The sequence below is a fragment of the Alnus glutinosa genome, chromosome 1 (genome assembly GCF_958979055.1).
Source record: "Alnus glutinosa chromosome 1, dhAlnGlut1.1, whole genome shotgun sequence".
In the NCBI taxonomy this organism is placed as follows: Eukaryota; Viridiplantae; Streptophyta; class Magnoliopsida; order Fagales; family Betulaceae; genus Alnus; species Alnus glutinosa.
The window spans coordinates 42,336,959-42,350,697 of NC_084886.1; the positions used below are offsets into that span (position 1 = coordinate 42,336,959).

The 13,739-nt window shown below is 37.6% G+C and overlaps 2 protein-coding genes across 2 annotated transcripts; one reads left to right on the top strand and one right to left on the bottom strand.

Moving 5' to 3' along the window:
* Positions 1-821: 821 nt before the first annotated feature.
* Positions 822-8,298, top strand: LOC133882302 (putative leucine-rich repeat receptor-like serine/threonine-protein kinase At2g14440). Its single transcript, XM_062321446.1, has 8 exons — positions 822-1,708; positions 2,462-2,916; positions 3,342-3,477; positions 3,566-3,637; positions 3,718-3,786; positions 4,103-4,174; positions 7,608-7,679; positions 7,763-8,298. The coding sequence occupies exons 1-8, from the start codon at positions 1,086-1,088 to the stop codon at positions 7,803-7,805; spliced, it is 1,542 nt and encodes a 513-aa protein (XP_062177430.1). The 5' UTR covers positions 822-1,085; the 3' UTR covers positions 7,806-8,298.
* A 336-nt stretch (positions 8,299-8,634) lies between these two features.
* Positions 8,635-9,921, bottom strand: LOC133882312 (uncharacterized). The gene is made up of 2 exons (XM_062321456.1): positions 9,119-9,921; positions 8,635-8,794 (listed from the first exon to the last, which is right to left on the bottom strand). Exons 1-2 carry the CDS (start codon positions 9,826-9,828, stop codon positions 8,773-8,775), a joined length of 732 nt encoding a protein of 243 aa, XP_062177440.1. The 5' UTR covers positions 9,829-9,921; the 3' UTR covers positions 8,635-8,772.
* Positions 9,922-13,739: the final 3,818 nt, after the last annotated feature.

Genomic DNA, 13,739 nt, shown 5'->3' on the forward strand with positions numbered 1-13,739 from the left:
GGGTGAAATGAGCTAACGTCCGCATGCTCAGTAAGTGGGCGGGAGGGCCTGGCCCAAGAGAATGTTGGGGTCCGGTTGGTTGCACGTTGGTTTTGGAATAGAGATTATGGATCAATGTTTGTGGCTTACCATTTAAAGTGTGATCGTATTTATCAGAATATATGATCGTGATGGCAAGTAAGGAAATGAAATGGAATTGATTAATTTGTTGATCTTTAAAGATGAAATGGAAATAGATTGGTTTGGGTGGAGTTGGGTCCAGTTGTTCGGGTGTGACCGGGTAATAATTGATTTAGAATTTTTTTTTTTTTTTTGTTTTGACGTGACATTTATGGGTATAACCTCATCAATTAGCGCCAACCAACCCAACCGACGGAGCCGTGCAAGTGATGATTTGAGGACGTGATTTTACACGGATGCTGATTATGGTCCCTGCGAGTTCTTTTGCGTAAGGTACACAAAATCTCGATTGGAAAGAGAGATTGGGGGATTGGGGCCCGCACTACTTTAACAACCTAAATAAAAATAAAAATATGTACAAGAATAGAGAATGGAGTGCCCCTGCCCCCTGCTGTCAACGTCTGCCCATCAGGACTAGGGAATCCTATGAACCGTGAAGGATGAACGTCTGCCATAAGAACAGAGGTTCGAATGGGCCAGCTAAGAGGTTTGGCCCAAGTTTCTGTGCTAGGCCCATGATTATTTGCCGGAGTTTTATCCGGGGTTCTGTTTTAAAAATGGAAAAAAAAAACAAAAAACAAAGAAAATGAAAATGAAAAATCTCTAACTGCAACGCAACGGCTCCATTTTGTTACCGTACCTAACACACCAAACTAAAAGCCGAAAAAACAAATGCCTCCCTCTGACTCTCTGAGGCTTTGACCTGGCCCTAGTTTTCCCGCGTCACCCCCCTGGTATACCTTTCTCTTCCCCAACTCCAACCCCCTTCCTATTCCTTGCTTGCATCAACCACCAAAGAGGTAGACCCATTCAACTCCAACACCAAGTCTAACAAAATTCAAACAAAAACCCATATTTCGTCTAAAATCTGTCTTCTCTCATTCTCACATGCCAATCCCTCAACCATGTCGCCCCTCCTCGCTCTCCTCGTCCTCTTCAACTTCCTCTCCGTTTCACTCTCCCAGTCCCAATTCCCCAAAGCTATTTTGATTAACTGCGGCGCAAATACCAAGTCTACAATCGACGGCCGGGAATGGCTCTCCGACGAGAAATTCGTGTCCGGTGGGACCCCCAGGAACCTGACCGCCCCGGTCCTGGTTCCCATCCTCTCCACCGTCCAATCGTTCCCTCTCCGCAACAACCTCTACAAGAAGTTCTGCTACGTCGTGCCGGTGTACCGCTCTGCCAAGTACCTGATCCGGACCACCTACTTTTACGGAGGGATCAACGGCCAGGATTCGCCGCCTGTGTTCGATCAGATGGTCGACGGGACTCTCTGGAGCGAGGTGAACACCACGGAGGATTACGCCAACGGCATGTCCTCGTACTACGAAGGGGTTTTTGCCGCTCAGGGGAAGACCATGAGCGTCTGTATCGGGGCGAACACGTATACGGATTCGGACCCGTTTATATCGGCGTTGGAGTTTCTGATAGTCGCTGATTCGCTCTACAATTCCACGGATTTCAGCAAGTTTGGTCTCCGCTTGGTTGCAAGGCACGCTTTCGGGTACTCGGGACCGATCATTCGGTATGTAATTCTACTAAGCTTTTGCATTTGCGGATTGTTAATAGTTCGCTATGTGAATTTTGATTATTCGTTGTTCAAGCAACTTGCCTGAATTTTTTTATTGGATTATATATAGACAATTGTTCTAGGTTGTGTAATGGTTTTTTGTTTAAGTTGTATAAGTTTTGGGATCGTAGACTTAGAAGGAAGTTTAATCTGTAAGTCATGCGCTCGTTATTATTAATTGACTTTCTCAACTGTTAAAAGCTATAGCATTGTTATTTACTTTGTGTCAATTAACAAAATTTATTCATTTTTAATGTATAAAAAAAACTATTTAACCTGTAGAGAAGAGACAATTTAAAACTAGAAACCCATGGACTAGAAGGAACTGTTTTCCCATAAATAGTTTCAATGACAGAGAAATAATTATGTAATCAAGAGAATTGATGTGTGAGGGTGTGTGTGAAATATGTCAGACTTGAAACCCAAAGGGTAGCTCAATCAGCTGGGAACCACGCCTCATGAAGTAGATGTCAGTAGTTCGAATCTCCCCTTCCACCTCCCCTTGGCACCAATAACTTATAAAAATAAATTAAAAATAAATAAATAAAGAATTGAAGGTGCTTTTGAATTGATTTGCAACATTGGGTGCTTTCAAGTTGTCGGTAAAATGGGATTTACCTTATTAACAACGTTGAAGTTTTGAAGTTGTTTTGCTGCATATTCTTTATCTTCTTTTGCTAAGTCTTTTTTTTGGGGGGCTATCATCAGGTATCCTGATGATCCATTTGATCGGTTTTGGGAGCCACTTGGGGGAATTTATTCTACAGTAGCAGGCAACAGAAATGTATCTGTTTCTGCTTTCTGGAATCTTCCTCCTTTAAAGATATTTGAGACAGCACTGATGACTAATGGAGTACAACCCATGGAGTGGAATTGGCCTCCAGTGTCCCTTCCAAAGTCAAACTACTACATTGCTCTATACTTTGCAGATGCTCGTAATTGGAGCTCAAGGGTATTTGATATAACTATAAATAACATATCATATTTCCGCAGTTTGAATGTCACTCCAGCTGGTACTTGTGTCTTTGCAACTCAGTGGCCTCTTGCCGGTCCTACAAAGATAACTTTGACCCCTTCTGTTGGTTCAAACATTGGTCCCTTGATAAATGCCGGAGAGGTTTTTGACTTGCTGGCTCTTGGAGGAAGAACTACTACTCGAGATGGTATGTTATTTTCGTATTGCATCTTCTAAAAATGAAATGAAACTGAATTCATCTGTGTGAAATCTCCAACATTCTCCCAGGTTTACAAGTTGCTAGTGTGGCTATTTCTTTGATGAGCCAGGTTAAAACATATATGGCTGAAGTAAGATATAGGAATGTGTTGTGCGTAATGGGAGGAAACTTGATAGTTTAATCATAGTCTCTGCCTTATGGCATTATATACTTATTCCTATAGCAATGGATGTGGCTCATGTAAGCATTGACTAATCTGGCCTTAATAACAGCTTCTTTTGAGAAAATTGAAGTGTCTTTTAACCAGGATAAAGTGTTGAGTTGATTCCTTCTCTCGCCACCCAATCTCTTTCAACATTGTTTATTACTCTTCATGTTGATTTTTAAAAGGGTAACTACATTTCTTGTTACAGTTATTGCTTTGAATAAAGTAAAAGATGGTCTCAAGAATCCCCCACTCGATTGGAATGGTGATCCTTGTTTGCCCCGCCAGTACTCATGGACTGGCATTATGTGCTCTGAAGGCCCCCAGATTCGTGTGATCACCTTGTGAGTGAGACTTGACCCACTATATCACGATAATTTTTATACTTTTGTATTCCCTAACAGGAAGCTTACTATTTCCCATTGTTTCCAGAAACCTGACAAGCATGGCTCTCTCAGGATTGCTGTCACCTGGCATTGCCAATATGACAGCATTGACTCACATGTACGTTTTCAATGATAAATTTTGATTAATGAAATTGGGGGACAGGGATATGATGATTGACGATTTAATGCTATTGACAGCTGGCTTGGAAATAACAATTTGACTGGACATATTCCTGATCTCAGTTCATTGAAGAGGCTAGAGACATTGTAAGTTGTGGGATTTTCTTTTTTTTGCCTTATTGCCTACTATCATTTGTTCTTGAGCTTATAAACATGATTTCATAGGAAATTATTACCGCATGAGCCTCATCTATAATGTATCATGTATTTCACTGACATGGAACTTATTGTGCCTATGGTATGATGAAGTAATTCATATTCCCCTGGCAGTTACTTTTATTTTAACTATTCCATTGTTTGCATTCTATTAACCGAATGGTTAGAACCTGGGACCTTTTCATGTGACTATTTATGTGGATAATAATGTTGACCTACTCTAATTTCAATTCCATTTTCCTTCAAGGGATTTGGGAGATAATCAGTTCAATGGAGAAATTCCCTCATCACTTGGGAACATTAACAGCTTGCGTGAACTGTAAGTTTTATTTTCCAATATGGCATGCATGTTAGTTTTTATAGATATATCATATGTTACACATTCTTTTATAATTTCTATATTTTTCTTATGTGATTGATTTAGTTCCATACAATTTTTTTATGAGTAATCGCAAATTCATGAAAAAGCGCAAAGGCACCCTAATTACACATGGAGTATAAGAAGCCTAGCTAGTAGCAGAGAAGAGATCTAAGAAACATGAAAGTTTGAAATACTAAAATCTGAGGCAGCAGCCCAAAGAAAGAGAGTCTTAAAGAATAAAGCATTTAATTCTAGTAAGGTCCTCTCATGGTCCTTAAAGCTACGATCGTTTCATTCCTTCCATAGGCACCACATAAGGCAAGGTGGAACATCTTCCAAATTGCATCAAGCTGAAACCTACCACCCGGTGCTCTCCAATAGGCAAAGAGATCTACCACCCTTCTAGGCATCACCCAAGGCAGCCCTACACTATTGAAGATAGCATTCGAAAGTGCACCTGTGATCTCTCAATAGAGTAGAAGATGATCCACTGACTCTCCATTCTTATTACACATGCAACACCACTCAACCACAATGATATGTCGTTTCCTTTGATTATCCGTGGTGAGGATCTTTCCTAAAGTGCCCAACCAAGCAAAGAAAACCACTCTCAAGAAAGCCTTATTCCGCTAAATATTTCTCCAAAGGAAGGGAGTGTAATCATGGGAGACAAGAACATTATAGTAAAATCTAACATTGAATAACCCTCTCCTAGAAGGAATCCAACAAAGTCTGTCCCTACCACCCCGTCTCACTCTAATGGAATACAACAAAGTGAAGAGAGAGATAAAGAGATCTATCTCCCAATTGTGAGCCGCTTTGAAAGAGTTAAAATATTCTACTAATAGGAAGCACTAGAAAGCTTCAAATGGTCTGCCACAACGGCATTTATAAATTGGGCAATGCTAAACAAGTCCAAAAAAGATGTCTTGAGAGCTTGATCCCTACACTGAACATCATGCCAAAATCGAATTTTGGAGTCAACCCTCATCTTAAATCTAGAGTAGCTAGAAAGCTCCCCCTAGCCTCTCCTAATATTCTTCCAAAGCCCCACCCCATACGACCCGTGAACCTTATTAGAACACCACCCACCCCAAGCACTGTTATATTTGGAATCCACAACCACTCTCTATAAGGCCTCTCTCTCATGAACGTAGCACCATAGCCACCTCTCCAAAAGAGCCTGGTTGAACACAAGTAAATTTCGAACTCTCAACCCTCCTTCAGATATCGGAGTACATACCTTAGTCCAGCTAACTAAGTGAAATTTGAACTCTTCACCTATGCCACCCCCACAAAAAATCCCGCTGCAACTTTTCTAGGGGATTAGCCACACCAACTGGAAGGGAGAAAAGGGACATGAAATAGGTAGGCAGATTAGATAGAGCGCTTTTAATCAAAGCAACTATCTCACCCTTTGATAAGCACATCCTCTTCCATCCAGCCAAACACCGCTCTACCTTCTCAATGATGTCATCCCAAATAGACTTGGCTTTAAACGAAGCTCCCAGGGAAGACCTATGTACTTCATAGGTAAGGAAGATACCCTGCATCCCAATCTACATTACTACACGCCCCATCCAAATTGTGTCAAATGGTATACTTATTAACTTTTCTACTCTTAGTTATCCTGAGCAGTTATGACTGCCTTTACAAAGTCCTAGGAAGTACTGTAATAAAATCTTTCTAGGAGGACTAATTTTGATCAGATTGAGTTGTCTCTAAAGCTGTGGAGGTTCTTATAAAGTATTAGATATCAACCGTTGCAATAATATGAGTGATAAGCATTATCTACTAGCATATCTTACCACAATTATTTGGGTTATAAAATATTAGATTAGAAATCTATCTATCGCTAAGTTAGTTTTGGTTTGCTACAAGGATAATGACTAATTCTCATTTTCTTTGGTACTTTGTTATAGATCTAATTAAACTCAATGAAGCCTTAAGTCTAACTACTTAGGATCAGCTACGTGAATCCTTTTTTACCATTCAGCTCTATCTATCTTCCATGAACTCAACTAACCATTGTTAATATATTAATGCAGTTTGATATATAATGTATTCATACAACTCAACTTAATAAGGCTTAGTCTCAACTACATAAATCCTTTTTTACTTTTTCAAATTAATTGGAGCTGGCTTAGTCATATTAAAGCCAATATTGTCTGTTGCGTCTTTTATTGATCATATTTTTGTCTTGGTACTTCTACCCACATTTCCTACACAACCCCTTCTCATCTTCCCCTTTTAGAGCAAAGTAATGGGGTTGAACCTTCATATAGTTATGGGGTGTTATTGAGCACCGGACATGACAAGGACTTGCTGCCTTACAAATTTAACTTTGTTCAAGGCAATAGATTATGGTTTTTAGACTTTCAAAGTAACCAAAGATGCTACTGCTAACCAATATACACATTCGCAAGATCTCACAAACTTTTTGCCTTTAACTAAGTGGCCTGAAAATGTACATTATGTGGATTAAAATTTAGCAAATATGAACTGAGAAAAGAGGGATATGGAAGCCTTCAGCGGTATAGACAATCCAAAAATTGATTGTTCCCTTGTTGGATCTCACATTTAAACATTGGTTTTTCTCTTCATTTTAGCGTATATAAAATCTTAGTTTACTTTGTCGTTTGTGCTTGGAATACTGCACAGTTTGAGCAGATAACTTAGAATATGCCTGTGTAATTTGAACAGAGACAATCTCATGTTATGAGATCAATAGCTTACATTGCAAATGAGGGAAATAAATAATATTATGATGGACAAGTCTAAGAAAACAATGGGTCTATATGATACATACTGGAAGTTTTTAACTTTTGGTCCTAATATGTGTATTTAATATTCATGCATGCATATATAATTCATCTTGTAATTAACTATATAATGTTGCTGCCCAATCTTAACTTGGTTGGACCCCTGTACTTGATCTACTTCACATGATTTCTTTTTCCCGTATCAGAATGAGAACGGCCACAATTAAAAAGCACATGCTTTTAATTGTGCTATAAGTTACATCTAGATACTGTAGGATTTCCATGTGATCTGTCCTATTTGTTCAAGTGCAGCAATCACCTTTTATCTTATGGTCTGCTCTTGGTTTATATGGTAGAGCCATTTGCTTGCTTACCGACATGGAATCAATGCTTTTTGATGTACATATTCACCTTTCCGTTTTAAATTTAATATGCCATCCATTATTACACCAATTTATTCTTCAATTTTCTGAAGATTTTAATAATCAGATTTTCAATTGTGCTTCTGACAATGCCACTGGATGACAAACATTAATTTAATCTTTTTTTGGCCTTTATATTAATATTTGATTAGAAAATATGGCAACTCTGAGTATTACATACCTAACTTTGTTCCTTCTGTCTTTCAGTTTCTTACAGAACAATAATCTGACTGGTCTAGTTCCAAGTAACCTTGATGGAAAGTCTGGACTGAACCTTAGGTAAGTGTGTGAACATCCACTAGTTTTATTATCCCTATCTTATCCACCGCTGCTTATGCTGATCGTTTCAATTTTATTATCAGGATTTCTCCTGGAAATAATTTTTCTTCTCCTCCGCCTTCTTGAGCAAGTACATCTATGGACCCAACAATAAAGGAGATTCTGGCCATTCATCCTTGTATAGATATATTCCATTAAAAAAAAAAAAAAAATCTCACATTTTGTTTCACAAATTTTGCTGGAAGTTCTTTATTGCAAGCTGTCCCACTCTGGAATTGAAAGCTCTCCCTGCTTTAGACTTCTGTACTTGGGCGGGGACAGCTCTTTGAAGCAATTTGGAGAGTCCACAAACTGCATACTCAAAATGGTTGTTCATATTCAGTCAATCTGCTTCTTTCCTTTTTTTCTTTTCTTTCCTTTTTTTTTTTTTTTGTCAGTTTGGATCATGCTTCCAAAATTTTATGTGATTGTCTCCATGTAGTCATTTCTTATTCTTTTATGTATAAATACTTGTATTTTTTTATTTTTTTTTCCATACTGGCTCATGTTTTTGTACTAAACAAAAGAAAAAAGATTATTTGTTCATGTTTTTGTAATGTAACATGGTTTGATTCTCTTCCTTATGGCTTCATTTTCTCCATTTCTTCTGTTGGGCACATAATTGTTACCCTTGCTATGTAGGTTCTGCGTTTGTAGCTCGTTGAGCATTTTTTATGTATCTCTGAACTGTTTCCAATTTTTCTGGATGTCTCTGAGGAGACCTTGACATTGACCACTGAAACCCTTCCAGATCCAACAGTATGTTCATTTACTATTATTAGCCATGGTACTCAATCAGGGGAACCCTTTGATCTTACTGTCTGGAATCATTCATAACCTCTACTTCGCAACTGGGATTAAAATAATTAGACAATTTCAAATTCCAGAGAGACACAGGGAACTGTACAATTAGATGTACAATAACATAGCTCTTTCAGCTCAATTTCACATTTTTCATAAAGGACAATCCGACCATATGGCCTTTAGACCCTTTTCTTCTACAAAAATGAAGTACACACTCTGTCTGAAACACCTCCATGTGAGACCCACCTTTTCACAGGCCCTGTATCCTGCATCTGGCATGAACCTCTCACCTCTTAGTTCCCTATCCATGGGAGACAGAAAAATGTGCTTCTAGGCAATAGAAGAAGGCATGCAACTAAAATTAATGTTAATTTCTCACAAAAATAGAAGTCAGCATTTACATTGTCACTCTTCAGATCCACAATAACCCACCATAATTAACATTAATCTAAGCAAAAAAAAAGAGATAGATATATAATGAAATAAAAGAAATGAGAGTGATGAACATATAGAACAACTCTACTTATCAAAAAAAACATATAGAACAACTCTGCAGAGATCAGAGGGAACTTTAGCTGCCGCTTTCGCATCCTCACCTCTCCAATCTTCCCTTCTTGAGTGGAAACAATGGTGGTAAGGCGCTGCTCTTCATCTGTGTGCAAATAGGCACGTTAATCATAGGCCTTATTTTAATACTCGCTGATCTTGTCCTCTCCAATCCCTTCTTTATCCTCTTCACATGCTTCTCTCTGTTTCCCCTGCCTTCCTTCCCTTCGTCTTTCGCAGCTATATCGGCAAGTGAGCTCGAAGAAGAGGAAGAAGATGAGGAAGAAGAAGATGGTGACAAAGAAGAAGCGCGTTGCTTCTTCAACCTTAATAGCTCTTTCCATAAAACGGTGCACTTTGGTGGCCTCGGAGATGGGTCGTCATCAACAAACCAACTTCCCCTGTTACTCTCCTCCTTGTTCACCTCTCCTACTCCCTCTGTGTCTTTCCCTTTGAGACTGATCTTGTTGAGCTTTTCTGACTGCTGCATTTGCCAAAAGGGAAGGAGCTTCCCTTCGAAGAAAAGCTCATCTGCTGTTAACATCGCATGGCTACTTACATTGCTCGATAGGAACTCAAATTCTGCATTTCTTGCTTTATCCATCTCCTTTTCTTTGTCTTTTCCTTTTTCACCCTGAGAGTTTGGGCTGAAGGAGATGAAGTCCTGTTCATCGAGGAACTCAGCAGAGAAAGAAATCCGGGGACTCGAATGTTGTTCATTGGATGTAGAGGTAGTTTGAACAGTTTCTACGGCTACCATCCTGGTTGTTTGTGGATACAGGGGAGATCGAAGGGGAATAAGGTTGTGTGGTTGGTTGGCTGGCTAGTGAGGTGTGTTTGATCAGATGCATGAGATTTGTGATTTATAAAGGAAAGGAGATGCTTTGATGTTTCTTTTATTTTTAATCTCTTTGTTTTTTGTAATTGTAGTAACATTTTTGGCCGGTGAGATTATTAAAAAATGAATTGGTCTGGTGAAGGCGAAACAAGAGAGGCAAGTTTGTGTTTAGAATATAGGAACAGCACATGGACACCTTGGGAACTAAAGACAAAAGAGGTTTTTACCTTATTTTTGTATGCAATTTTAAATGGCAAATATCGAGGGTATTACAACTTTTACTATAGTTTTCATACAAATTAATGCGACAGTCCATAATTGATTAAATAATTAAGAGTATATGGTTGACAAGTCAGCCACTAATTAATCAAATTGACAAATCAATTTTTTTGCTTAATTATTTCCGGCCGCACATCAATTTGTAAAATGACTTATAGTGAAATTTGTAGTAACACCTAGCAGTACTCATTTTAACACCCTACAATTACATGAAACTATTAAAAAGACTATATGTCTAGCATTTTCCTTTTCTTTTTTTCGTTCAAAAGAGCATTTCCCCCATTTTAAATAGTGTTGCTTTGTTCTTTTTTTCCTCTTTTTTTTTTTTCCCTGGTTCCAAGAAAAAGAAAAGAAAAGAGCATTAAGGAAAGTTCCCTAATTTATGGCAGGGGCCGGGGAAAGGGAGAAGTATAATACAATGAGAAAAGGAAAAAAGAAAAGATGGTAATATGATGTTGTCGAGGTGCATGGAGTTTCTTGTTTATACGGTTTAAAATGTGTGAGAAGTAAATGACACACCTCAGGCTTTTTACTGATTAAGGGTGAAAAAGCAAACAACAGCATGAATACCATATTGAAACAGATGAATGAATTAGAAACAGGTCAATGTAGGTTGTCCTAATCTGTTTGGGTTTTCATGGAAACAACCCTAGTAAGAAAGGAAATCTTGAAGGGATTGCTTGGTACTTATTCGCCGTATTCGGGCAGATACGCTTTATAAGAACTCTCTCATATTTATTACTCGAATATCCATAAAACCCTTTTAAGAAAAGAAATCCTGAATGGATTGTCCGATACCTATTCATTGTATTCAGGCTGGTATGACTTTCATAAGAGCTCTCTCACATTTAGTGTTTGAATAGTAAATAGTTAACGTGAATCTTTGTGAGTAGAAAGTAATAAAATAGTTGAAAATTGTGCTGGCGGAACCTAGAGAGAGAGGGAGGGATAATAGAGTTAGGTGGCAGTTGATTATTAAATTTGCATTAGTCAAAGAGAAAAAAGCTTTGTTAGTTTGACTCCCCTGCTTAGAGGGATTATAACATGGGAGGAGGCCTAAGCATGTGGGCACATGAGAGTAATTTCTCTTGCCATGTGAAAGCTGAATCAATGATATCTACAAAGATACTCTAACTGACCGAGTTGCCCCTTAAAAGAGCTGGTGCATTAAGTTATTTTTACCATCTTGGGATGGGGTTCCCTGTCATTGACAAAGTTTTCAAGTGGTAGATATCATATTCGTGCCTTGAAAAGCTTCCATTAAGATTTGGACAGCACTAATTAAGTCTAGACAGCTAATAAACATAGAGTAATTCTTTGGATTATTATATATGGGTGGTATTTTGATTATTTATTAGCAAGCACATTATCCTATATACTATAATTGAGGAAGACAACAGTGTGAGAGAGATTAACTAGTTTGATTTGAATAAACAAAAACATTGAACATGTAATATATATATATATATATAATCAAAGAAAAACTGCCTCATTGATTAACATCCCATTTCATATTATTAATCTCAAATTAAGACAAGTGGGCTGTAGCAATAACTTAAAGATCAAGGGGCCGGGGAGAGAGACAGAGAGATGATTCATACATGCAGCAAACTGATATTTTTATTTTAGAAATTAAAACAAAGTCATCCTAATCCATATTGAAATACAAGCTTTTCGTTTAAGAACATAGGTTTTACTCATATCCTACTAGAAGGAAATGCCTTACAAATTATCAGGGATGTTAACATGGAGTTCCCTCAGTTGAGCAAATATGGGCATCTTGTGGATGATATCAGAAAAGTTCTGATTTTATTGCGTTCTTTTAAGGTGGCACATATTAAAAGGACCAAAAATAAAGCAGCTCACGGCCTAACCAAAGAGGTTGTTACCCATATCATAGATTTAATTTGGTTGGAAGACATTCCTTCAATAATCTATACTATTGTTTGTAGAGAATGTTTTATCCCGTTGTATTGATCAGTTTTAGCTCAATTGAGTTTTATCGATAAGAAGAGATTTATTTAAAAATGAAAAAAAAAAAAATGAAAAGTAGGAATTATGAGGAGCCCTCCAAAAAAAAAAAAAAAAAAGTAATTACTTGGAGTTATAGATCTTGAAAAATTACATAAATTTAAAAATAAATAATTGTCTTTAACGTACAATCAAACATAAAATTATTGGCTTCCAAAATATAGCTACTTGTTTAGGCATCAAAATCGTCCTTCCAACTTTTTCACTAGACTTCATAGATGTTTTTGGTAACAAAGTCCGCTGGGTAAATTAGAGAATAGGCAATTCAAACACAAAATACTCTTAAAAATAATAAAAAATATTTTTTTATCTTTATATTACATTAGAATATTTTCTTAAGCCAAAAACAAAATAAAGGCTCCAAAACAAGAAAAAAAAAATGCAAAATTAGTCTTTTGTAATTTACTTAATTTGCAATTAGTTTCTTGTCGTATCAAAATAAACTTAGAAGTCCCTACAGTATGCCAAAAAAATAGTTTACTCCCTACAGTCAAATCTCGTCCACTAGCTTAACAAATTCTGTACGTGTGACATCGACTTAAATAAGACACGTGTCATAATTTTTATTGGCTCTGACGTGTCACACTATTGGAATATATTAATTTAGTTAATAGAATTTGACTATAAAGAATAAATTGTCATTTTGACATACCTCAATAATTTTTGAGTTCATTTTAATACCACGTTCAATTAATTGTAAATCAAGTAAACAACGTGAACTGAATTTGCATTTTTTATGTTTTTGTCAAAACAAAGGCCACCATGCCCATAACAAAACCTTTTTGAAAAAGCTTTTTAAAAAAAGAAGAAAATTGTAGGATTCGGTGATAATGCCTTCAGAAATCAAGTGGGGGTGGGGGGGGGGGGGGGGGGGGGGCAGCTAGATAATTGAAGGGCATAGTACCCAATGACACGAGAAAGAGGAAAGGCTTTGAGCTCATTCTGTTTACTTTTAGGTGGAAAGAAGAGAGCTGAACAGTCTGAAGCCTGAACTGGTGCACTGTGCACAGTTTAAGAGATAGTGAGTGACCCGGGAAACACTCCCAAGGGACAGCAATGTGGCTAATATACTACTGTGCAGTGTGCGTTCAGCACTGGGGGACCATTCTATTATCTTAAAGAGATGTTTGGGGTGGGGGGTCTGGTTTCATGCAATAACAGCTGCTAAATCCATCACTATTTAGTTTCTCTTAAATACTATTACATCATTTTTCTCTGTGCTGTATTATTGGTTGGAGAGAGGTGACCAACTTTTGTTAATTAAAGGAAGTCGGGAGAGACCATTTTGAGGTAGTAATATATGAATGGTCGAGACTTTATATTTGTAAAAAAAAAAAAAAAAAGAATTCTCCATTTTGGAGTATTCAGAAGGTATCCAGTTCGAGCAGGCCCATTGGCCCAAAAAAAACTCAGCCCAGCCCAAGAACCAAGCTTACCAAACAGCGCACGCACCGAAACTTCTCTCTTTGCTGGCCTCTCAAACGAAAAATGATTAAGATCATTTACAATTATTTGCTCGAATT

Excerpts from the sequence above, each read along its gene's own strand:
- LOC133882312 (XM_062321456.1), bottom strand. The coding sequence starts at position 9,828 with ATGGTAGCCGTAGAAACTGTTCAAACTACCTCTACATCCAATGAACAA. Across the intron at positions 8,795-9,118 it reads AAGAAGGGAAGATTGGAGAG|ATGCAGGATACAGGGCCTGT; the intron begins GTGAGGATGCGA and ends GGTTCATGCCAG.
- LOC133882302 (XM_062321446.1), top strand. The coding sequence starts at position 1,086 with ATGTCGCCCCTCCTCGCTCTCCTCGTCCTCTTCAACTTCCTCTCCGTT. Across the intron at positions 3,478-3,565 it reads CAGATTCGTGTGATCACCTT|AAACCTGACAAGCATGGCTC; the intron begins GTGAGTGAGACT and ends CATTGTTTCCAG. Across the intron at positions 7,680-7,762 it reads AAGTCTGGACTGAACCTTAG|GATTTCTCCTGGAAATAATT; the intron begins GTAAGTGTGTGA and ends TTTTATTATCAG.